Genomic DNA, 26365 nt, shown 5'->3' on the forward strand with positions numbered 1-26365 from the left:
GCCACTTATATTTCTGAGTTCTTTATCTAAGCCTATCCAGCTGTTGCTTTGACTCATACTCTCTAGTTCATCCTTAACTTGGACTTAGTGAGCCTAAGAGTTCCTTGTTGGCCAATACTGTCAGAACTCAGCAATAGGGCCCGTGGCTTAAACACTATGGACTTACGCTCACTGAATCTCAGTGAGGTTTTAAGACAAGCTGGGCAGAGGGCTGGGAGGGGCAGAAGAGAGTGGGATCAATGAGACGTGCTACTGTTGTCCTACTGTTTATTATTGTATAAAGAACTTGATGCTATGGTATTGATGTTGAAATGTCTTCACATTCCTGCTGGGAACTGTTACTGTTTTGCAACTATGAAAAATGCTAATAAATATATATTTTTTTAAAATAAGAAAAAAGAATTCAGCAATAGGGCAAACTCGATGCAGGTCCTAAGGATATTCCTCCAATCTCTTCTCTGTAAGGGCAGGCTAATTTATTTCAAAACAAAAATGTTTTTAATGTTTTCACTGATATACAACAAGGCAGCCTCAAAATTGACAACTAAACAGTATTCACAATTATCATTTTTCTCTCACCGCAATCGCCACTGGAGGGTCAATATACGGAGGGTCATTATATGGAGGGTCAATATATGGAGGGTCAATATATACCCCTTTTGTATGTATTTTAAAATTCCCTCCCACTCCACTATTAAAGATTTCTTTAGGAGTGGTGGAGAAATTTTATCTTTAACGGTACGCCCCCTTACAAATTATCTCTTAGAGCTCCCTGGAAAATGGTTGAGCTCACCCCGACCTGTAGGAGTTGGGGTGGCCCGATGATGAAGCATGTCACTACTAGAGTGAGTGAGGGCAATTAAAAGAAAAGGGTTGTTTTCCCTTCACACCCGTAACAACGGTTTGGCCTTATATTTAATCCTCTCGGTAACTTTGTACTTGAGAGAATCAGCATCACACACTTAGGAACCCCCCACCCATATTGGTTGTCTCCTTTGATTTTCCTCCACCACTGGAGGTTAAGACACAAAAATAGACCGCAGGAATGACATTTTGTGTGGTTAAAAGTTGTTCTGTCCTCATTAACAAGTGTGCTATTTCTTACTACAAATAAGAATGGTATGGTATGGTGTATCTCCTCCATCCATGTATGTTGTTAGATGGCAGAGAGGTGTTCTGCCTGAAATGTCCTGTCCAATTGCCTGGATGATTTTGGCTGCTAACATCTGTTAGATGTCGATTTGTCCTGTGGAAGAGAAGCATAAGCAGAGGCTGTGCAAGATTTATAATCATAGATACGTAGACAGTTATTTGGTTGGACGTGATTTATTTTATTTATTTTGCATTTTCTGCTTTTAGCGCCATTCTACCCATGGGTGTTAGCGAGCTTTACAATGTAACAAAAGAGCAGAGATCAACTATTAGCCTTACATTAAACATTAAAAATGGGAGGAACAATAACCAGATTAAGTGAGAAATCTTTCAACTAGGAGCGTTCAGGAGGAACTGGGAAGGAGGAAAAGGCAGAAGATTATAAATAGGAGGAAAGTGAATAGAAGGAGGAGGGGGGTAAGAGAAGAGGTGGGGAAAGTAGGGAAGGTAGTCAGAAGGGAGGGAAGGAGATGGTAGTAGGAAGGGAGAGACAACATAAGTGAAGTTGGGGTTGGAGAAAGATGTGGGTGGGTTGAAGGAGGCTGAGGGGGGAGTATGGTAGAGGTAACAGAAATGATGTAGGACATTAGCAAGGCAGTAAAGAGGAGATGAGACGAAGCAGTAAGGGAGGAGGATGGTGGATGAAGAAGAGAGGCAAGAGGTGAGAGGAGGGACAGAAAAGCAGTGAGGGAGGAAGAGGTACAGAGAGTCAGGCAGGCAAAGGCTGGATGAAGAAAAAAGGGAGGTCAACGAAGGAGGGGGCGAGAAAGAGATGAGATGAAGTAGGAGGAAGAGAGGACAAAGGAGGAGAGATAACTGAGGGCACTTGAAGAGAGGATGGGCATAGAGGGGGAAAGGAGAGATGCAAAAGGTTATGTGATTAATAGAATGAATAAGTAAATGTGCTTCCTTTAGTTGCAGTTTGACCGTTGCTCTGTGGAGGTGCAGCCTTTAGCCCAATAAGTTCAGAGTCCATGTGTGCTGAATGAAAAGACAAAACACTTTTAGTTAAAAAGCCGAATGCACCACATAAAAGTTACATAAATATAACTGGACTAAAAGCACCATAATTATTTAACATTGTGACAGATTTCAGAAGACCTTCCTTTTGAATACAAAAGACACACAGTTGTACTGGGGTGAATGTATGATGTTGTTCCGCATTCTGTCCATCATTTGTTCTTTTTGCACTTCCTTTTTAATACAGCATAACTGTCTTGAAATGAGTAGCTATTTTATCTTGTCATGAATTCTCTGGGTATTTTATCAAGTGCTGTTTTACTATATCGGTATAAATTGTCCTTATATTTTGGCTTGGGCGGCCATATTTCAGCTCAAGTTGCTTGATATATTGGAATTAGCACTCTTGTATTCTGACATGAGTGGTCATGGAATTTTAGCGTGGTAGATCCTAGTATGACACAATTTGAATTGGTATTTGTCAACATTATTCTATTTATCATGAGAAGTATTAGTATTTTGACATTTTCAACCTTGGCATTCTGACCTGAGTTTTATGAGTATGCCAAATGTCTCTTTGTTCCTCTATCTCCAATGATTTTTGTACAACAAAAGACTAACACCCCAAAATTCAACAGAGTATTTTATGTACATCACCGCAGGTATCCATTTCTTTTCTTGTGTAAAATTTAGGATTTTAATATTTTCCCTCTATTTGTAGATTAATCATCACGTCCTTGCATGTTGTAAATTCGCATTCTCAATTAATTATGATATGTGAACTTTACAGCTACAAGGTCCTCAATGGAAAGAGAGACCAGAAAGAGAGAAAGAGTTGTTGAAGTCAAGGTCCACACCTGCTCAATACGGCTGTTGGTTTATTTTGTGTTTTGTGTAGCTACAACACACATTGAACTCGTATTTTCCAAAATTGATGCTTTGAATTCTGAAAGTTATCCAGGAACTCTGCAGAAGAGAAGAACATTTAAAAGCGCTTACAAAAACTTAATAAAAACACCATACAAGGAAGGCTCATAACATGACTACCATTTTTTGTCCATCTGAACCATTTATAAAACTGATCATTTGTTTTAGAGACATTATTAGCAAAATGCCGTTCACGATACCGTAATCTCTCTGTAAGCGTAAACACCTTTTTGGACATACTACAAATCGCATAAGCTTAAGTGCTGCTACTATGCTCACTGTTGCCTGTTCATTCTGTATCTGTAAATGTTTTTACAATTACATTTGTGTTTTGCAATTGAAGTTGAGTTATTTTAGGACAGTGACACCAGCACAAAACTGTGTTTACCTTTACAAAGTGCTCTCCAAAGAGGTTGCAAATTCTTCATGCAACATTTTTCAGGGATTGTTTTGAAAAGTTGAAATGAAACCCTAGAGGAAAACGACAGCAATTCTTCTGCATCATCAGTTTTCTTTGTTCTGATTTGCCATGTTATTTCGGCTTCTTCGAGGTGGGTATTTTGGGATGTGAACCCTTGGAATTGGTGACATAGTTATATTCACAATTGGCATTTTGGTACATTCAACCTCTAGTACTATGGTATAATTGGACTTAATATTATTGCACGATTTCTACCCTCGGTATGTTGACACGTTTGTCTTTGATATTTTGCAGGTATGGTGTTATTGTAAGAATAGTCTTGGTATTTTATGATTATTACCCGCAGTATTTTTGCCGGATTATCCGTGCATGTGTAGTATAAATAGCCCGTGTTTATTGGCACGAGGGAGCTTAATATTTTGAATAATATTCTAAGTATTTTGTCATGCAAAATGTTGATATAGAAGTCCGAAGAGCTTTGCAATTTTGCTATGAGTAACTTTGGTGTTTGTCCACAATTAGCAGGCCATACCAGGGCAGAATCATTCTCGGAGAATGTTTACTTTGCAATACTTATAACATAACCTAATAATTGTGTTTTAGCATGAAAAGCATTAGTGTGATGGCATGAGTAGCCTCGATGTTTTTGCCTGATCCACAGGGATGTGTCAGCATGATCAGGGGTGATTTTAGGCTCACATAGCCGTAATATCTCAGCTTTAAATTGACCGGCCTTGGCATTCTTGCATGAGTAACCTTGGACTTCTGGTGTTTCAACCTTGTTGTTTTGTCTTGATGTTTCCTAGTAATTTGTCACGATTTGACTTTGTATTTCAGCATCATTGGCCTTGATATTAATGATCTTGATAGCTTGGTATGATCTAGCTTATAATTTGTGCATGAGAAACCGTGGTATTATTGCCTGAGTAGGCTTGATATTTTGGCATTATATGCTTTAGGGTGTTGTCGTGACCAGCTTTGTCTAGCTTCATATTTATAGGCAGCCCTGTTATTGTTACAGGGTAGGCCTTGGTATTTTGCCATAATTGTGGTATTTTGTCATGCAGAGCCTTTGAACCATGGCACTAACGGCCTTTTTATTTTGGATTGATTATCAATGATGTTTCAGCATTATTGGACTTAGGTTGTTGATGTAAATGGTGTTGGCATTTTGGTGCGAACATTTTTAATATTTTGGTACAACTGGTCTTGATTGCTAAGGGGGGATGCCAACTTTGATGATAGTCACTCTGTCGCATGATGGCAGAGGCATATTAATGTGATTGGGCCCAGGCCCCTTTTCAGGTATCATTAAAGCATTGTTGTGGTGTTAAGAACACACTTTATGATGAAAACAAGAGCTGTGTTAGATAAAACAGAGTTAAAAAGATGTTAGATGGACTACAGTTTGATTTTAAAGGTTTCATGTTATGAATAGGTGCTATAGCAGAGCACATTTCTTAACAAGCATTGGCATAGCCAATAAGTCTCACATTTACAGCCATTTGAGCTATTTACATTGTAAATGACAATGTTTTTTTTTCTTGTTTTCGTTTTTTAAACATAAATAAAAGGCATTGTTATTTACAATGCCAATAGCTTTAAGTCAGTTGGTAGGTATATTAGTTTTCTCAGCTGTAAAACCTATGGGAGATAGAAGAAAGCAAAAGGGTGACTGTACCGTGAAAAAGGAAGTGGGGGATTCAGATAGCTGTGTAAAGGTAGGAGAGATGAAAGGGAGAAGAGGCGAGAGAGTGTGGGCTTAAGTGGCAGTTTTGAGAAATTACTGCAGATTTATTGGCATTAGGAGGCTTATGAAGCGAGCGGACTCGCACTTTTATTAGCTTGTGCACGCTGCTCTTTCCTCCTCCCATACTTTTTCTGCACTTTAACCTGTACTTATACATGTGTTTCCATGTTGTATTAAGGTGCTTGGCAAAGGGGCACTGGTGGGCGCAGCTAAAAATGAAGCAGTGAATTTAGGGAAAGATGGCTGTTAATGCATGTGGCCCAATTTTTTGTGCAAAAGATACCAGAAACCGAAGCACCGCAATGAGCTTTTTAGTGACAATAGGCCCCTAAAGAGGAAAGCTGAGCAGTGTCGGTGAGTTGCCGGCGCCGTACAGGATGGGGTACTACATATTACAGTGTTGAAGATGAGAATTAAAGAAAGCAAAAAGGGTGACTGGATGGAGAAAAAGTGGGGGGGTGCAGATAACTGTGTAGAGGAAGGAGAGAGAGGATGAGAGCTGAGAGAGTGGAGGAGTAAGTGATTGATTTTATAAATCAATGTGGATTTACCAATTTGGAGGCTGACATCTCGAGTGGGCGTGCACATACATGAGCCTGTGCGTGCTGCTGTCCCTTGCGCCTTACTTGTTCACATTTCAACCTGTGCTTACAAGTGTGTTTATTGTTGTACAAATGTGTCTGGCGATGGAGCAGTAACCAGCCCAGCTATAAATTAAGTGATAACTATAGGGAAAAGTGGCTGTTATTGTGTAAACCAAACTTTTTTTAAGCAAAAGCAAAACCTACCAGATCCGAAGACCCGTGGTGAGCTTCTAAGTGATGAAATGTTTTTGGCAAAGAAAAGCTCAGCAGTGCCCGGTGAGATGCCAGCGTAGCACATTGTGGGTTACTATTTTTTGCATTGATTAAATATAGAGTGGTAGAAAGCAAAATGGGTGCCGCGTTGCCGTGAAAGTGACGTGATTACGGGCTGTAAGGGTGCCCACGAATGATCCACTTAATGGGCCATGAAGAGACTTGAAAGCCAGATGGCGCCTGTGCTCATAACTGTGTGCGTAACCACACACTCTAGGTCACACAAAAAGCTGTGGTTGGCTTTTTGAAGCCCACTCACTAAATGTCTTGCCACCGCAGCACAAGCGCTGGCTCAGGCGAAACCTAAAAATGAGATTAGAAGTTGCTTTTAATAACAAGCAGCTGGATAAGATGCAATTAAGTCCTAGATATGATGTCTTGGGACTATGGTCTAATATCAAATTTACCTTGGTATAATGTTGAATTTGTTGGTATAATGTCCTCTGTCATTGGTATGATGACAATAGGATGTTTTAATGACAGCATTTAGAAAATGTATTCTGTGAACAGGGTTTAGTTATTGTGGCGTAGCACAAAAATGTATTTCCAGTATAAAGACTGCCGACAATTTCAAAGTCAGATACTCGTTTATATCATGACAGAGGGGTTATTATCTGGAATGCCGTAAGAAAGCCCTTGAAATGATGTCAGCAAGTTATTGAAATGTTATAGTCTTAATATTTGTACAGCACCAACCTCTATTATTCCATTTTCTATCTCGGCGTAGTTTTGCACAGATCTGGAAAGGCAATCAGTTTGACTGAAGAAACAATCTGTTGTTTTGATGCTGTTGGTTGAGTGTGGTTAGTAGAGTGTATACACATTCCAAGGAGTCCACACCTTGTTCCATTTACGAGGACTCGTTCTAGCTACATACACTGCTCGCTCCGTTAACATTAGTATGTCCATGTTTCTGCTCCATTGTGGTAAGGTGGGCAGTTCTGCGGCGGGATGCCTGGCTTTCACCTTGCGGATACCCTGCCGGGGTTATCTCACAGGGGAATACCAGGACGGGTTCCCTAAGCAAGCGCTTAGAAACCGCTCGGTGATTTACGCTATATAAATTCCTGTACATTTACATTTACATTTCTGCGCTATGTCTCTTTTTGCAACCATGATCGCCAATGTGCTCCATATTTGACCATACCTGGATAAGTCATTTGGATCCCAGATATTTAAAATACATTTAAGTGGCTCTGGTAACAGTGAGACCTTAAGTGTTTGTGACACAGTGCGCATCACTTGTCGCCAGTATTTGGTTATGAAAGGGCATTCCCAGAGAGTATGGAGTAGTGTACCTTCCTCGCCACAGCCACGAAGGCAGTAGGGATGTGGGGTTCTTTGTAGTTTGTGTAGTGTGGTTCTAGTGTAGTATATCCTGTGTATGATTTTAAGCTGTACTAATCTGAGCTTGGCCGAAATACCCACTTCACTTGGGGATGCTAATGCTTCATTCCATTCCGTCTCGTCCATGTCGCCCAGTTCCTCCACCCACCTCCTTCGCAGTTTCAGTGTTGGGTCTGCTAAGTTATTGATCAACTTGCGGTAGGTAAGTGACGTTGCACTCTTTTGCATGAAGTCAGTGAGTAACCTATCCTCTAACGGAGAGGATTCCGGTACTTCGGTGTCTATTGGTATTACCTGTAACAGGGCGTGTCTTATCTGTATGTAAGTTTCATTCGGCCCCAGGTCTTATTGCTGTTGAAGCTGTGCGAACGGGATCACTGTTCCCTTGTCCCATATGTCTCTCACTGTGGATATTCCGATGCTGTCCCATTGTGTAAACCCCTTACTTCGCCTTAGTTGCCCCAGCGTCTTCGTGTCCCAAAGTGGGGTGAACTCAGTGAGTGTTCCCTTCCAACCCAATTTCGCCTGTGCCGAGTGCCAGAGCGTGGTCGTATGTTTCGTGGGTCCTATCAATTTCGCCACCTGGCCTCTGTTATATAGCGCTGATAGCATGTTGTCTGTGCCTAATTGTGTCCTGTCGGCCCTGTAAGCTGGGTCGTCCCAAGGTGCGTGGATCCATTGGTTAATAATTTTGAGTTGTGCAGCCCAGTAGTACATCTGGAGGTTCGGCAGGGCAATCCCTCCCTCGTGCCAACTTCTGTTTAGTTTGATATGAGCAATGCGTGCTGGGCGGTTACCCCATAATAGATTGGATACCAATGCTGTCACTTGCTGAAAGTACCACGGTGGGACCGGGTACGGGGTGTTCTCTAGGGCACACAAAAATCTCGGGAGGGCCATCATTTTGTAGCGTGCTGCTCTACCGAAGAGTGTTAGCGGCAATGATGCCCAATGCTTCACATCATTTCGCAGACGCTCCAGGGGAGGTTTCAGATTTTTATCAAAAATTCCGTCGTTCATCAGTGATGTATATGCCTAGGTATTTAAAGGAGTCCGTAGTTAGTACAAGTGGGCAGTCATGCAAGGGAGGGTTCTGGCCCCTTCAGCACGTACAGTACAGATTTCGACCAGTTAAAAGTGTAGCCCAATGTTTTCCCGTAAGCATCGCAGAGTTGGAGGAGTGCTGGTATGCTCCTGTCTGGATCTGTCAGATACACCAACATATCGTCGGCATAAAGTGATACACGATCCTCCCACCCCTCCTTCCAGCTAATCCCTTTCAATAATAGTGTTGTTCGAAGCAATGTCGCCAGCGGCTCTAAGACCAGGGCAAATAGCAGGGGTGATGGGGACAGCCCTGCCCGGTCCCCCTTGCCAGTTGGATCATTCGTGAGATGTGGCCGTTAGAAGTAATCTGAGCCACCGGGTTGGTGTATAGGAGACATATCCATGCTATGTATTTGGGGCCAAACCCCATATGTGTCAGGACTGCGAAGAGGTGTCCCCACTCCACCATATCGAACGCCATTCTGGCATCCAGGGAAAGGATCACCGCTGGTTCCACTAATAGCGTGGCGCGAGCCAGGACTCCATGTACACGTCTGAGGTTAGAGCAGTGTTCCTATGCGGTAAAAATCCTGATTGATCTGGGTGGATCAACTGCGGGAGATGGGTCATTAGCCTATTGGCCAAGAGCTTCGCAAGAATTTTTGCTTCTGCATTCAGAAGAGATATTGGGCGATACGATGTGCATTCTGTCGGCGGTTTACCGGGCTTTGGGATCGCAACTATTGTTGCGGTTCGTTGGTCTTGAGGGAGTTCTGCTTTCGCCAAACTCTCCGTGTACATTGCCGGTAGTGGCGAGCTGAGTGTTTCAGACATAAGCTTGTACCATTCTATGGGGATCCCGTTAGGGCCCAGGGCTATACCGGATTGTATCGCATTTATAGCCAATTGTATTTCTTCAACCGTAAGATCTGCGTCTAGTTATTGGACTGCTTCCGGTGTGAGCGTCTGGGTTACGATGTGACTAAGGGAGGTTAACGCTGCATCCTCCGTGACTTCTCCCTCTGGGGTATAAACCGTTTCGAAGTGATCTGCCAGTGTGTGTATTATCTCCTCTGGGTGTGTCTGAAGTGTCCCTGTATCCTTGTGTAACTGCTGTATGCCTCTATTGCTTCATTTTTTTTGTCTAACCAGGCTAGCATTTTTCCGGCCTTATCCCCCACATCATAGATTCTATGGGTTGTTGCCAAGATGTTGGTGATTACCTGCAACCTGTGATGCTCTTTATATTGCTGTTGGCGCAACTGTAAAGTGTGAGCAGATTCCGCCGTGGGATTTGCCATGTTCGCCGCCTGTAATGATAGTTCTAACTCAGAGAGCTCCCGCCGTTGCGTTTTCATGTACCCAGTAATGGAAGCCATTGCTTGTCCTCGAAGGACTGTTTTATATGCTTCCCAAAGAATGGAAGCAGAGGTCACCGAGGCTTCGTTGTCTTCAAAATAGTATTTAGTTGCTTTCTTGAGATCTTTTCTAATTTTGGGGACTTTTAGATAATTAGGATATATTGGATAAATCCGGGCACGAGTCTTCTCCTAGGTAGAGAGGGTTAACACTATTGGAGAATGATCTGATATTCCCCTGGGCAGTATGTCTATGGTGTCTACGCCGCGCATGCCGTCAACGAGCATCAAGGAATAGTCTATTCGGGATAAACTGTTGTGGACCGCTGAGTGGTAGGTGTATTGTTTCGCGGTGGGGTGTTTGTACCTCCAGATATCTGTCAGGCCCAGTGCTTCTAAGAATCCCTAAAGATTGGAAGGACCGGACGAGCGCGTCCGTTTCGGGAGTGTGTCTAATGTTGCGTCTACCATTGAGGTAAAATCTCCCCCTATGATGGTGTCTCCTGCCGGGAGGTTCAGTAGAAACTCACCCAGCGCCGGCAGTGCTACTGTTTGAAGTGCTGGAGGTATATAAACTTACACTATGTTTAGAAGACGGCCTTCCCACTGTCCATGGACCGCTGCAAAACGTCCTTGGTCATCTACTCTGTGTTGTATGAGAATAAACGGGGAGGACTTTCTTACCAGAATACCTGTCCCCCTAGAGCCTGTGGTAAATTCTGAGTGTGCTGCCATTTTGTAGCCCCGTCGGTAAGCATGGGCGGAAAATCCGTTCCGCTCGCGGACTTTGCGGATTTTCGGTAAATTTGCAATCCGCGAACGCTCGCGAATTTACCGAAAATCCGCAAATTCGCACGCAGCGGATTTTTTTTTCTTAGTGATACAATTTTGCGGCGTGCGGTGTAAGTTCGCAATTGCGAACATATAGGTGCGGCGGGCAGAAACAATCTCGCACTCGCGAAATTACAAAAATTGCAATTCTGCACAAGAAATCTACTAGCAAGCAGCATAGACCTTCTGAAAATGATGATTTTTATCAGAATAACTCCTCAGGTTGACATTTGCCTGCACTATTTTGGATTTAAGGCCTTTTGATTTTCTTTGGATAACTTTTGGATTAAAAATCAACTTTCTCATATAAGCTTGTTTGGGGCATTACAGTTGCTGTAATGCTGTTCTGCAGAAAAACGAGTTTTGCAATAGTGAAAGCATTCAGCAGGTTCAAAAGTTCAAACTCATCATTAGTAACCATTCCCTGTACTGCTTCCTGACAAGGGCCCCTCCAGAGTTCAGTTGCTAGTTGCAACAATTGTATGACCCTGCTCTGACCCTCACAGCAGGCTCATAGAATAGCTACAAGTAGGCCACAAAGGTCCTGGAAAAAAAATTGCACTGCAACAGAAAGCAAATTACAGATAAGGAAGCAGGTGCCAGACTGGAATTTTAAAACAGTGACACATTATTAAATCAACCCCAAATTAATTCATGTCAGTTGAAGCAGGCAGGTGTGCTTGCTTTTTCCCCCCATAATCTACAGTGATGATGAACCAGAGGGTGGCATTGATGTACCAGAGGGTGGCATGGGTGAAACAGAGGGTGGCAGGGGTGAAACAGAGGGTGCTGGGAACCTGTGATGATGAACCAGACGTAGAAACAACATAATCGTGACCGTTGCGAGCCGACATGTAAGTTCGCAATTGCGAACTGGTACAAAACCCTTGCGAACTGGCAGAAATCCTTGCGAACTGGCAGAAATCCTAGCGAACACAAAAAAAAAAAAATCCGCAAATTCGCGGAAATTCGCGGATTTTGCGGATTGCGAGTTTGCAAATTCGCAAAATTCCCGAACGCCAGATTCGCAAAATTCGCCCATGCTTACCCGTCGGTCCAGTGCCTGGCAGGCCCTCCCTGTAAGATGTGTCTCCTGCAATAATACCAGCGCTGGGCCTTGTCGCTTGATAGCCTGCAGTACCAGTCCTCTTTTGATTTTGTCCCCCAGCGCTCTTACGTTCCAAGTTAGGATCCGTAGAGGTGACACCGTGGTGTGCTGCATTAGGACACTATGTGTTGTAGTTCGTGAGCTTTGTGTCATAGTGGGATACTTTGAATGAGCTTAGTCCTGCGTCTGTCATCAATGCAATATATCTGTTGTCTTTTGGAGTGGCGTGTGTGTACTCATCATCGTGGCCTGTTGCAACGTGTGTAACTCTAACAGTAACAACTAAATCCCCTTCCCCAACCCCCTTCCCTGCCTCCCTGCTCCACGGACATAGAACTGCCCGCCTCCCCAACTTAGCAGAGTGCTCAACCCTGTCCCCAACCATTGTACTTGCTTGCGGGGGTAAGGAGTTCTATGATGGCAGCAGCCCCAACTTCCCTCTTCAGCTTCTCCCTGTCCCGGGACCAAGGGCAACACGTCCGTCACAGCAGATAGTAGCCGCTATGTCTACGAGTGATGGAACCTCAGGGGTCCTGATGCTGTTCACCATCCACCGAACCTGCCTCCGATGGGTTTTCCAGAATGTCTCGACCTGATGTCTGTGACTCCGTCTGAACTTTGTCTCGTTGGTTCCGTCGATTTCTGTCGTCACGGCGCGGTGCTCCCACTTGATGCCAACCCTCCAGCCAATCCTGTGCTGCTTCGGGCGTATCAAAGAACCATGTCTTGTTATTGGCAACTACTCGCAACCTTGCTGGGAATAACATCGAGTAAGGCAGTTCTTTCGCTCTCAGTGCTTTCTTGACTTCTATAAAAGTTCTCCGACGACGGGCCACTTCCGCTGTGTAGTCCAGGAAGAAGGCAATTGACGAATTCTGTATCTTGATTGGCGGCGAAGCCCTTGCTGCTTGAAGGATGGCATCCCTATCTCTGAAGTTGAACAGTCTGGCCAGTACTGGTCTTGGCGCCGCGCCCGGTTTTGGTGCACCTCCAGGTACCCTGTGTGCTCTTTCTACTGAGAAAAAATGCGAAAGACCTTTGGGCTGCCGTTTGGTCTTGATTAGTTCCTCGACATATAGATCCATCGCTCGCTTGCATTCCGATTCCGGCACTCCCAAAATTCGTATGTTGTTCCGTCTCAAGCGCCCTTCCTGATCATCCAGTTTCTCCTGAAATGTTTATTCATGGCTTCCATGCGTTCCATCGCCGATTGCAGCTCCGAGGTGTCGTCTACTAGGGACTTCGTGACCACTTCTACTTGTGCAACTCGCTCCGCCATTTTGCGAAAGTCCGCTCGCAGTAAGTTAACCTCCATGGCTATCGATCCCACCGTCGTTTGTACATTGGACAGTGTTTTCATTATGTCCTCCAACTTTATTTTTTTGCCCCCTTCGCCTTCCGGCCCCTTGCCTGTGGAGGTGCGCCCCTCTGATGGTGGCTGCAAATTACTCTTGTCATAGGCGTATTTATCCAGTTTAGCCTGAGTCGTGATGGATCTCGGCCCCCTGCCCACCATTTTATTCGTGTTTTGGGAGTCGCAGGGCGTACATTATTTCCACTAGCACGTGTGCTGCCTTTGGTGGTCCTGCACTGTTTTGTTGCGAATTTTACTGCGCTCGGGCGTCCTTCAATGAGGCACTGCTTTGCATGTTTGTTTTATGCTGTTATTGTAGTCTGGGTCCCCAGAGATGCGTTATGTTCGTTCCTACCAGGGCCGTTGGTATGGGTTCACAGTATGATGACCCTACCTCCACGCGCTGTTATGTCCTTGTTTATATATTATAAACTGTGCCTGATTGCGCGCCGAGGCCGCTCCACACACCGGGCCCTGTGTTCTGATGCGCTGTGTTCCGCTCTGCCGGTCAAAGTGCCGCCGCTGAATCCGCGCCCCCCGCCACTCTCCTCCAACTCCCCATGTCAACCGGTGTTGCAGCCGTGCCTCCTGTGTCCCCTCCGGTGCCCGTGTGTGTGGCGCGGGCCCTGTATTCCTGGTGCTGTCCGCCGGATGGGTGGTCTTTGTACTCTCCGGGGTCCGCCGATCTTCGCTCTTCTGTTGCGCTTCCAGGCCACCGCGGAGCGGTGTTTGTGCGCCAGCGGCGTTCCGATGGGGGGGGACAGGAATGAGCGGTATTGCAGTCTCGCGACGACAGAGCAGTCGTCACGCAAAGAGGTCCGGAAGACAAAGTCGTGATAGTGGGGCGCGACTCCCGGCTTCGTTTTTTCTCCAAGGTCCCGGTGCTAGATAGACTCTCTGGTCTCCTCTTGTACGTTCCCTGCCGATGTCGTGCCTTCGTTGTCCGTTTGTTGTAGGTTGTGTTTTTTTCGAGGATTTTTTGCACCTCCGACGTTAGGGCCGACTTCCGGTTAATACTCCTGTCTTTTTTCTACTTCCGCTCAGTCAGGCTGGTACCTGAGACCGGTGTCGCCGTTTCACATGTAGGCCTCAGACGGAAATTGGACGTTTCCTGTGGTTCCCGGTATTGGATGTTTACCGGGGTTACACCGGACGGTGCCGCTCGGTTCCCACCCTCAGGATCCGCCTCCAGAGGAAAGGTGTAGCCGGATTAATGGACGGATTTATGGGCTGGGGCCGCCTCGGTCACAGAGCTCCTCTTTCACACAGCCACCATGCTTGGCTGCTAGCCACGCCCCCCAATTTACCGATTTTTTAAATAGATTACAGGTACATTATTTTCAAATTGAAAAAACGCCATCAATTTATTGAACACAATGTTTTGTCTATTTAATTTTTTAACAATAACATTTTTATAATATATACATTTTTAAAAATAAAATTTGGTAATTTATTTTCCCATTATTTCTTATTAGGTTTTATTTTAAGTCCCTACCGCCATCATTTTCTATGGGAGAATTTTGAAGTACCAGTGGTTGGCCAAGTGTGGAGCTGGAGATAATTTATGACACTTTCTCTCTTTTAACTTTAGTAACTATATAAGTGCAGTTTGTGAATAGCAATGTGCTTAGTTCGAGGTTGGGTATCTGTCCCTCTCTAAACCTCTCTCTAACCTTCTTTAATCCATCCTCACTCCTCCCAAAACCCCTCCACCCAGCCACTCCCTCTATGCTTCCCACATTTACTACTACAACGCATACCTGTGTGTGCAGGGATCTCCACAGTCCGGGCAGAGATATCTGCATATAAAACGTAGGGTAGGCTGAAGCATAGAAAACCTCACGTAGGTTTGGGATTAGCATTTTGTAATATGTTAGTAGTACTATTGCAGTTCTACTAATGTACTACAAAATGGAGTTTTTAAATCGGCCCTTCTGTGGGTCCAGGTTGTTTGCGGGTGTGGGACATGACAGTGCTGTATACTTGGCTGGCTTTGCCAACTTGTGGCTGTAGAGCAATATTGTGCCTATGATGGTGTAACATTAGTACGAGATCAGTGTGAGTAGTATAACATTAGTATGATTAGAGTGAAATGATTATGATTATGCTATTAGTAGGTGAGATTGGAACAATTGTGTGGTGTTATTTTTGCTTATAGAATGCTGTTGGGTGTCCGAAGAAAAGCTAAATATTGGTTGTTGGTGGTATGTGCATTAGGTGCGGTAAAGGCAGTCGATAATGTATTGAATGTGGGTTGTGTATTGGTTTTAAATTTGGACACACTAAGTAGTAAGATTAGTCTACAAAACCAGAGGTATTGGCAGGGCTTTAAGTGGGCCGGGTCTCAAGGGGTCTGAGCACCGGCAGTTTTTTTCAGGGGGCCTCGAAACGGGTCTCTATCGGGCTCTGTTTTGAGCCCTGGCACAGGCGGTCCGTTTTTTCCCCAGATTGCAGTGACAGCAGTTTGCTGTCACTGCAGTCCGGAAAAAAGTGCCAGGGTGCAACACAAAGCCCGATAGAGACCCGTTTCGAGACAGCAGGCACATGGATGTGCTCTGCCCACACTGCTCACTTCTCACTAGTGGAGAAGTTACGGCATGACGTCATGCCTGGGGAGGGTTGTAGGGGAAGGGAAATCCTTTAACCCCTTCGCTGCGGCGGCTATTCCGCCGCAGCGCTAAAGGGGCGGGGCGGCCGCTCGGCCGCCGCATGCTGGTGACAGAACCGCTCCGTCACCAGCTACAGTTGAGCTGTGCTGGTGACGGAGCGGTTCCGTCATGACCCGCCCCGCTCTTTAGAACGCCCGCGCAGGCGCGAAATCAGCGCCGCGCAGGCGCGGCGGCCGGGCCATGACGGAACCGCTCCGTCATCAGCACAGCTCAACTGTAGCTGATGACGGAGCGATTCCGTCATCAGCATGGAAGGGGTTAAAGAGTCATTTTCTTTCTGGATTTCCCTTCTCTTTCTGAAACGCAAGAGCAGCATTATTGTGGTAGGATCACCAGGGCTTTAATTGGAAGCTTTTTCAATATTCTATACACGCCATAGTTGCAGCTGATTTATCTTCTGCAACTAATCACCATTGACAAAGCCAATAGTCCTTACTTGTTGTATGGTTATGTGGTATGATGTTACTTGTTGTATCACATATCTGGATGCCATGACCGAAACAGCAAAAAACAAGTAGGGCGGCACACTATGCTAAGCACAGATTTTTAGTGTGTGTTTTAAAGCCACGCCCCTAATTACACTGACCACGCCCCTTTCAGAGACCCCCCAGTTTTCTCATACCACTTAAAGCCCTGGGTATTGGTATTCATTAGTTTGGTCGTTGGCAGGGTCTGACTGGCCATAGCGGGCACCAGGCAATCCCCCGGTGGGCCGCACGGGTGGGGGCGGTTTTGGGCCCCTGGGGGCCGTTTTTGTTACATGGCCGTTTTTGTAGCATAGCTGCAAAATCGGCCCTGTACCAAAATCGGCCGAAAACCGGCCCCGGCAAAGAGCTCGGCGGCACCTCCAACCAGCGTCCAGACTCCTTAAAGGATGCTGAAGTATGTTCATCCATTGTGATCGTTTTTGTTTTCCCCGCTAAATATTTAGAGTCATTATTGACAAGCATCTGCATCCGAAGGTATACTCTTGGGCCTGGGGCTGTGGTACAGTCCCACTTGATTCTGGTAGATGTTGTCACCCTTTCCTTCGTGATTCTGCGGTATTTCTTGCATGGCTTCCGCTATGCAGCCATCCTGCTGCTTCTCATGTTCTCCTCTCTTCTTTCCACAGACCTGGATGAATGCTCAGAAGGCAATGGGGGCTGCCAGCAGACCTGTGTCAACATCATGGGAAGCTATGAGTGCCGCTGCCGGGACGGCTTCTTCCTCAGTGACAATCAGCACACCTGCATCCAGCGGCCAGAAGGTACGTACGACCTCCTCGTCAAGCCAAAGAAATGCTCTGAAGGGTTAAAAGATGCTGCACCCCTCCCTTGGAAAGCAACAGCAATTGTTTAGAGCAAAGTTTGATTAAAGCCAGATGCTGCTGCAGCCAAAACAGCTCACGATGAGCGGCCAGGCCCATCCTTGGGATGTAACGCCGAGTTTACAGAGGTCTTCTCTGCAGATAGGTGGATCTTTTCCCATTACTGGCTTCATTTGGGCTTCCTGCTTTTCACATTCGGCTGATCTCCTCTGAAGAACTAAGCACTCCACACCTAATACACAGTTCGCAGCAAAATAAACAGATATGGGGCTACCCCACAGGAATTTGGGTACAGATGTAATGCAAACACAGATGGCCCTGTAGGAAATTGTGTGCCAACACATTTTTTAAGTATACTTAGTAAAATTTAAAGTCTCGAAAGGTATCTTTCCTTGAAACAAAGGGAAGGCCTCATTATCTAATTATCAATTTAAGAATAGCTCTTAAAAAGCAACATCTATGTGTGAAATCATTAAAAAGTAACTCGTTTAATAATAAATATCAATACGTTCAAAAAGGAGATTCATACAGTTGTGCAATACTTTTGGAAACCAGCACAGCAAAAGTGTTGACATTAAAGGTGGAGAAGGAGAGCAAGCATTCCTCAAAAGAGCCACCTTACATCAGAGGTGATGTAGGGACAGACTCCAAGATGGAGGGGTATGGCCTCATGCCGTCGAAGCACCTGAGAGGCACTTTTGCCCTCACCCGCCCCTTAAAATAGAAAATGGTCATGCTGCAGTAGGTCATCCTGTACCGGTGGAAGGGGGACTATAAGCACGGCCACTGGAACTATGCAGCAGGAGATGGTCAAATTATGCTGCAGGGCTGATTAAATTATGCGCCAAGAAAAGGCAAATTATGCTGCACATTTTGTACTTTAGTACATCATCTCGTCATTTTAAAAACTTGGTAACACTCTCTGGGCATTGGTTGCACTTCATTAGTACCAACTTGACACCCAAATATAGCAATAAGCAACAGAAAGGTGACCAGTCCAGCTTTGTAAAGGGCCTTCCATTGCGCAGCAACACATGTTGTCATATTTTTTGTGACTTTTGAACAGTTTGTCCTAGAAACAATTTTTTTTCCATTAAATTCTGCTCATTATGTGGCAAATGATGGATTATGTGGCAAATCTATAATTATGTGAAAATCGCCGCACATTTACATAACTCCAGTGGCCCTGATTGTAAGGCAACCATAGACCTCAAAGATACCTACCTACACATGCGGGTGAACACACGTCATAAGAGGTTCCTCGTGGATAAGGTACATATATGTATATATACTTAATTTTATTTATATTGGTACAACATAACAGAGAGTTAATAATATTGCAAAGCAGTAGGTAAATTTGCACAATACAAGTTGCAATCACTGCATATCGTATTTATCACTGTTACCATCATATGAAAGTACATGTAGCTATAATATATATGGAGCATGTTAACCTGCAATCACCATAATTAGACCTCACAGCAATAGTATTTAAAAGACAAACACAGACATTCAAAATATATATATATATATATATATATATAGAACAATGAGTGGTCCTGGAAGATGCTGTTATCTACATATACAAGTAGTGATGCCCAATTATTTTTAGGTCTATAGCGAGTTGGTACCTGTATAATAAAATGATCTGGCATTGTTTTGCAGTATATTATATTTTTAATCCAATTTCCTTCAGTTAGGAGCGGGCTTATGCTCCATTGTAGAGCGATTCTTATTTTCGCTAACAGAAATATTTGCATGTTGAAACACACTAGACCTAAAAGTGGGTCATGTGAAACATTCATATTTGTCATGGTACTTAATTCTGAGAATACTTTTTCCAGTATGCCTGTATGCCAGGGCATTCTCTGGTGTATGCCGTCTGTGGCATCGTCTCCACGTCACAGACAACACAACTTTGGACTCAGATCTTATTTATATGATCTAAGAAGGAAAGACAGAGGTTGTATGTCTACCCCTAACTAGAATGATTAGTAAAAGCAAGAACATTACCACAGTGCTGGAAGAGTATAAACACTGTCATACATAGACTCCCCAAATTGGGGTCCTCCATAAACATGACAAAATAATCACCAATGCCACAAAGAGAAAATACACTCTTGGGGGCAAAACTAAACTCAAATGAAGCAAAGCCATCCCAAACTGCAAGAGAATCCTGGCACTCATAGAGAAAGCTCACATTTATGGTGACAGTCTCTGACAGTGAGGAGAGTCAGTAAAATAATGGGAATAATGGCATACTCCTAGAACCACACATAAGGTTGCCCATGAGACCATTACAGGAGTGGTTACAGTGTCAATGGTCAAATCCAACTGGGACTTGGGAGGATCTAGTGGTTATCACAGAGATAGTACACATGAAAATATGATGGTGGAACACAAAAAACATCACAGTGGACAGGCCTTTCAGGCATCCAACTCTCTCAGTGCATAGATGCATTCCACACAGGATGGGGAACCCACATGGGAAAGTAAAACATTAGGCGCCAATGAAGCCCAGAAGAAGCAGTAAACACATAAGCATATTGGAGCTTAAATGAGCGGATGCTAGAAACAATGCATGTACATTGTTATGAAGTTTCATTTGGACTCAGTACCAGAATGAAATAATGTAATCTAAGTAGCCATAAGGACCTCGAACATAATTGCTTAAAAATAAACCCGGCCATGCGATGTTTCATGAATTGTGACTAAAAACAATACATAAACTCTACCTGTATGTCAATGTGTTATGCTTGCTTGAATGTTGTATGCCTTTTATAAATAATACCAGTGAAAAGAAACAAGCGTACTGAAAACCATGTGCTAACAATATGATTAATATAACTACATTTATAATCCTAAAAAAAAAATCTTATAAAAAAAAGAGTATAGCAACAGTGAAGTGCTCCTCTATGTCCAGGAAGCAAGAATATGAGATAGGGTGAGTTTAGTATGAGTAGGGTCAAATAACACATGAGTGATCATGTTTGCTGTGGGTATGCCACTATTTTGTATGGGTTGTAGTATCCACTGAAGGCTGCCATAGACATGTTGCTATAAGAAAAGTTACTTTTATTTATACATTTTAGTGCATCTATGTTCGAGGTCCTTATGGCTATGCACATTATCTAATTTGAGTTCACTTTTAAGTTGTATCTATAGGCCTCCCATAGGTTATATTATGCTATGTTATATTGATACGTATAGTGCACTAATCACCCGAGAAGCTATCCAGGCGCTTGGGCAGGTGTTTAGGTACAATATCCCTGAGGTGCTTATGTCAAGAGCCAGGTCTTCGGCTTCTTGTGGAACCCATGAACTGAGGAGGAGGCTCTGATGTGTGGAGGCCTGTGGATGGCGCTAATAAAGGAAGTGGGTGGAGCCACAGAAGGAAGTGGGAGGAGCTGGTGGAAATAAGTGTGGTCTCCTAAAGAAATATGATAATCTGCCCTTTATATTTTACAAACTAAGCACTGGTCATAGGCCTTCTTTATGGCTGAAAATATCCCTCACTAATCAACAATTATTACATGCAATGAAACTCTATAATGAGGCAAAAGGCTGGTGTACCTGTTGGGGGAGAGGATTACCGTAGATCGAGATAAAAGGATTAGTTTAACTCTGGCTTCGAAAGGAAGCCAGTTGAGGGCTCTATGGTCAGGAGAGATGTGGCAGTTTCTTTTGGGGCCAGTGATAAGTCTAGCAGCTGAGTTGATTGAGGCTCTTAGGGGGGCCGTCGTTGTTCTGGAGAGCCCACAAAGAGAAGCACTCCCATATTAAAATCTAGGGAGTACTAGAGCTTGACCTGCCTGAATTCATTTGCGGGGAAGAAGGGTTTTAATCTTCTCAGGGTGTTCATCTGAAAGTTTGCTTCTTTTGTTGCACTGCTAACGTGTTTCTGCATGTTTAGATTTTTATCGAGAGTTATTCCCAGTGATTTCGCTGAGCCGATAATAAGATGTTGGCAGTTGAGTGCTGTGAGGTGTTTCAGCCAATCAAGGATGATGGTCGATGTTGGACAGGCCACATGAAGGGCCCGCTCCCCCTCTGCCCGACCAGGCCCGAGCCCGGTCCCTCAAGTGTTACACACCACCACTTCACGTTTTCCGTCCCCTCCGGGACCCCTGCCTCTGAACATCTCGACCTCTTGGGCCCGATCCACTGCTGGCCCGCGCGCCCGACCTGGGCGCCATCTTGGACACTGCACCACGAGGCCGCGTGGCCTCCGATCGACCCTAACCCTGGGCCTGGCCAGGCCTCAGACATCCCGGCACCACCATCCACCCAGGAGGTGAGCGGACTACTTGGCAGGTCAATGGGAGAAAGAGGTGTCAATGGCTCTCCCCCGCCAGGTACCGCTCGCCCCCAGCCTCCCCGGGCGCTGGCTCCACCCCCCTGCTGGGTGTCTGGACTCCCTCATCCTGGACCCCCCGACCTCCCAGTGCGAGGGTCCGGACATCAAAGGGCAACAGCCCTATAACTGAGGCAGCTCCAGAGCAGGAAGGCAGTTGTATCCTGGAGTCGAGAGACGCAGAGAAGAACTCATCCTTGACGGACTACTGGCGCTGCCGTAGCCCTACCTTGTGAACTATCGTCCTGCCTGCTGGCGCTGCCGCAACCTCCGTAAACCTTCAATCGTCGTCGGGACCTGCTGGCGTGGCCGCGGACCGTTTGTACCACCATCTTCATCGGGACCTGCTGGCTCCGCCGCGGACCGTCGCTACCTTCAACCATCTCGGGACCTGCTGGCTCCGCCGCGGCCCGATCATCTAGAACGCCGAGCTCGAGGATTGAGAGCTATCCATCCACCCAATTGGTAACAAGACTGTCCCGCTACCCCTTTTCCCCACCAGAGACCCGAACCGAGGGGACCCCTGAGTCCAGACCTCCTTGTATCATTTGACCGTACTCGAAGAATTGCTGATAAAGTATCGTTTAACCTTATCCTTGTGTGGTGTCCGTCTGTGGGGGGGAAGTTACTTGTCTGTACGATCGCTGGAGACGGCTCTCCCTGGAGACCTCTCCCCTTATACTCGGCCGACCCTCCCGGTCCGTCTAACATTGGTGGCCAGCGGCGCGATCCGAATCACCGCATAATCGTACAGAGAGTAGCTCACCCCACGACGAAATCACGATGACAACCAAAGAAAGCGGATCCACCGAGAAATTTCAGATGGAGAAATTGGAAGAATACAGCCATCGTGAATTAAAACAATTCTGCATCGAACTAGGTATCGCTACCACCGGTCTAAGTACCAAAGATGATTTCAAACAGGCCCTGGAGTCCTGGGCAGAAACCGGGGCCGTCAGACCCCCGGACCAAAATATCGCAGCAGTAGAAAAAGACACCGCGGCTCCCGAGGAGCGAAGAACGGGCCTCTCGCAAGACGAGATCCAGGAACGAGAAAGAACAAGACTACATGAACTAGAAATGGCCCGGCTCAAAATGGAGGGTGAACTCAAGTTGGCCGAACAGAAACTGAACTTAGAACATCTGAGGCTCCGAGAGGAAAGAGAGGAAAAACAGAGACAAAGAGAGCTCGAGGAAAAAAGACTGGCATATGAACATGAGCGCAAATTAGCTGAGATAGACTTACGCAAGCAGAACAAGGAATCAGGGGCGACCGAGCAACCCCGCACCCCGGGAGCAACAGATAAGAAGGTACACATCCCCAAGGATGTCGTTCGAGAATACTTCCGAGAGGACGACATCCAACAATGGTTCAAGGCCTACGAAATAGCTATGACCTCCCACCGGATCGATCGAAGTGACTGGGGAGCCGGTCTATGGGGGAGATTCCTCAATGAGGGCCGCGATGCCCTGCTACAGCTCCCGGACCATCTGATGACCTCCTATGACCACATGAAAGCGGCCCTCCTCACCCGCTATGGGCTCACACCCGAGATGTACCGCCAGAGGTTCAGGGACTGCACCCGCATCCCGGGTACAACTTGGGTAGAGTACGTTAACTATTTCAGCAGAGCCTTCGAGGGTTGGATCAAAGGAAGCAATGTCACAACTTACGAACAGCTCTTCAATCTCATGGTGTGGGAGCATCTGTCAAACAATTGCTTCATCGAGCTCCGGCAGCACCTCCTCGACAGCAAATTGTCTGATCCACGGCAGCTCGCAGCCGAAGCTGACCGGTGGGAAATCACCAGAGTCGGCCGAAATGGGTCCTATGAACAGAACCGAAAACACCACGGTCAGCACCGTCCCCGAGGAGGAGGGGGCCAAGAAAGAGGAAGAGACAGCACTCCGGCCGCCCCCGCTGCCAGCACCACTCCCCCGGCCAACCGGGGCAGCACCCCGGCACGACCGGGATATAGGGCCAATGTCACGTGTCACCGATGCCAGCGAGTCGGCCACTACGCAAACGACCCAAATTGCCCACAGAACCAGAGCCCGAGACCCCGCCAGGTGGCTGCCGCTGCCCTGGGGGAAGAACAGATCTCCGAGGAACAAGAAGAATATGAGCAAGAACATCAAGAATGGGAGCCAGCCGCCATGGCTCTAGCCTGCTTAGGGGGGAAAGACATGGTCCCGCGGGTCCCCCTACCCGCTAACACCCGGAAGTACAGCCAATGGGTGAGCATCAATGGACGCCGGGCCGAAGCCCTCCGTGACACCGGGGCCAGTGTAACAGCCGTCCGCTGTCACCTGGTGACCCCAGAACAGTTCCTACCAAATATTCTCTGCCCTGTCCGTTCAGCCGATAACTCGGAGAGTCTGTGTCGGATGGCCTGCGTCCCTTTCGAATGGGGAGGAGTCTCCGGCATGTTGAAGGTGACGGTCCGAGATGATGCCCCCGTAGACTGCCTCCTGGGGAATGACCTTGAAAGCTCTCCGTGGGCAGCCGTAGAACGAAGAGAACACCTGGGGATGTTAGGCATCCCGGACTGGGCGTGCGTCACCACCCGGTCCATGGCCGCCCGTGCCAATCTCCGACCCGAGGAGCCTGAATGGCCGGCGCCTCCTCCCCCGGTCGCTCCAGCCGAAGACGCCGACCGTGCCGTCCCCCCAGAACCAGCTCAACCTCCGGACCTCTCTGGCCTCGACCAGTGGCATCAAGAGGGGGGACCCACACAGGAGCAGTTTCGCCAAGAGCAGAAGACCTGTCCCTCCCTCGAGGGACTCCGCCAACAAGCCCTCGCCCAGAGCGCAGGGGATACCTCCGGAACACATTGGGTCTATTGGGACAATGATCTGCTATACAGTGAACAAAAGATCGCGGAGTTGGGGGCCAGTCGAGTGCTAGTGGTGCCCCTCCGTTTTAGAGACTTCTTGCTAAATCTGGCCCACGATGTCCCCCTGGCTGGACACCTGGGTCAGGATAAAACTTACAGCCGCCTAGTGACCCACTTCTTCTGGCCTAAAATGAGGAATGATGTACTCCAGCATTGCCGATCTTGCCCCACGTGCCAAGCCAGTGGGAAGAGCGGCCGCAAACTAAAAGCCCCCCTGCAACCATTTCCAGTGGTCACCACCCCGTTCGAGAGGGTCGGGATAGACATTGTGGGGCCCCTGGACCCCCGTACAGCACAAGGACATCGGTTCATCCTGGTACTGGTGGACCACGCCACCCGCTACCCCGAGGCTGTTCCCCTGCGAACTGTGACAGCCCCGGTAGTCGGCCGGGCCCTGATGGGGATCTTCTCCCGTGTGGGCTTCCCCCGAGAAGTCGTCAGCGACAGAGGCACAAACTTTATTTCAAAATATATGAAGTCCCTCTGGCAACAGTGTGGGGTCACCTACCGATTCACGACCCCCTATCACCCTCAAGGAAACGGACTCGTTGAGCGGTTCAACCGCACGCTCAAAGGGATGATCGGGGGGTTGGAAGAGCCCCTCCGTCGCCAGTGGGATGTGCTACTGCCGTGCCTCCTCTTCGCATATCGAGAAGTCCCCCAGAAGTCCCTCGGCTTCAGCCCGTTTGAACTGTTGTATGGACACCCCGTACGGGGGCCGCTCAGCCTAGTCAAGGAAGGCTGGGAAATGCCCCCTCTAAAGAACCCTCCAGATGTCTTCAAATACCTCCTAACCCTCCACAACCAGACCCGACGGTTCAGAGAGCTGGCAAAAGCAAACTTGGAGGCCAGTCAAGAGGACATGAAAAAGTGGTATGACCAAAATGCCTCCTCCATCGAATTCGAACCCGGCCAACAAGTATGGGTGATGTCCCCCACCGAACCATGCGCCCTGCAAGACAAGTGGACGGGGCCCTTCAAAGTAGTCGAGCGCAAGGGCCCTGTCACCTATCTCATCGACATGGAATCTTCACGGAACCCCCTCCGGGTCCTCCACGCTAATAGACTGAAACCCCATTTCGTGCGTTCAGAACTCAGCCTCCTGATGGCCACAGACAATGGAGCCGAAGAAGACTCCGAACCCCTCCCTGACCTCCTACGGACTCGGGAGAAAGACGGCTCCGTGGACGGGGTCCGACTCTCGGAGGCCCTCACCCTGGAACAACGCCAAGAATGTCGAGACCTTCTGCTGCAGTTCGCCAGCCTGTTCTCCCTCACCCCAGGTGTCACCTCCTGGTGTGTGCACGACGTGGACACGGGGGACAGCCCCCCTATCCGCCACCGGGCCTACCGCGTACCAGATCGGGTACGGGCCTGCATCCAAGAAGAAGTAACCAAGATGCTCACGCTCGGGGTCATTGAGCCCTCAGACAGCCCCTGGGCCAGCCCAGTAGTACTGGTCCCCAAAGCAGCCACCCCCGGCACCACACCGGAACTCCGGTTCTGCGTCGACTACCGGGGCTTGAATGCGGTCACCAGAACAGACGCACATCCCATCCCCCGGGCAGACGAACTAATCGACCGCATGGGAGCTGCCCGCTACCTCAGCATTTTCGACCTGACGGCGGGCTACTGGCAGATCGGCCTCACACCCCGGGCCCAAGAACGATCTGCGTTTTCCACTCCTGACGGCCATTATCATTTCAAGGTCATGCCCTTCGGCATGAAGAATGCCCCAGCAACGTTTCAGCGACTCGTTAATCAGGTCTTGACCGGACTCGAAGGATTCAGTGCCGCCTACCTAGACGACATCGCTGTATACAGCCACCACTGGTCCGACCACCTCCACCACCTCCGAGAGGTGCTACAGGCCCTTCAGCGAGCTGGCCTCACGATCAAGGCCAGCAAATGCCAGATTGGTCAGGGGTCCGTGACCTACCTCGGACACCAGGTGGAAAGCGGCCTGGTGGCCCCTCTGCAGCTCAAGATCGCCGCCATCCAGTCCTGGCAGCCCCCCATCACCC

General features: G+C 47.2%; 1 protein-coding gene across 2 annotated transcripts in view; it reads left to right on the forward strand.

The window, feature by feature from the left end:
* SCUBE3 (signal peptide, CUB domain and EGF like domain containing 3) overlaps positions 1–26365 on the forward strand; it is a 1095585-nt gene that overhangs the window by 406344 nt on the left and 662876 nt on the right. For both annotated transcript variants that reach the window (XM_086923234.1, XM_086923233.1), the window contains exon 4: positions 16896–17030. In XM_086923234.1, coding sequence (XP_086779360.1) covers positions 16896–17030 — 135 coding nt within the window. The remainder of the gene's footprint in view (positions 1–16895; positions 17031–26365) is intronic.

Source organism: Lissotriton vulgaris, chromosome 5 (genome assembly GCF_964263255.1).
Source record: "Lissotriton vulgaris chromosome 5, aLisVul1.2, whole genome shotgun sequence".
NCBI classification, from domain to species: domain Eukaryota; kingdom Metazoa; phylum Chordata; class Amphibia; order Caudata; family Salamandridae; genus Lissotriton; species Lissotriton vulgaris.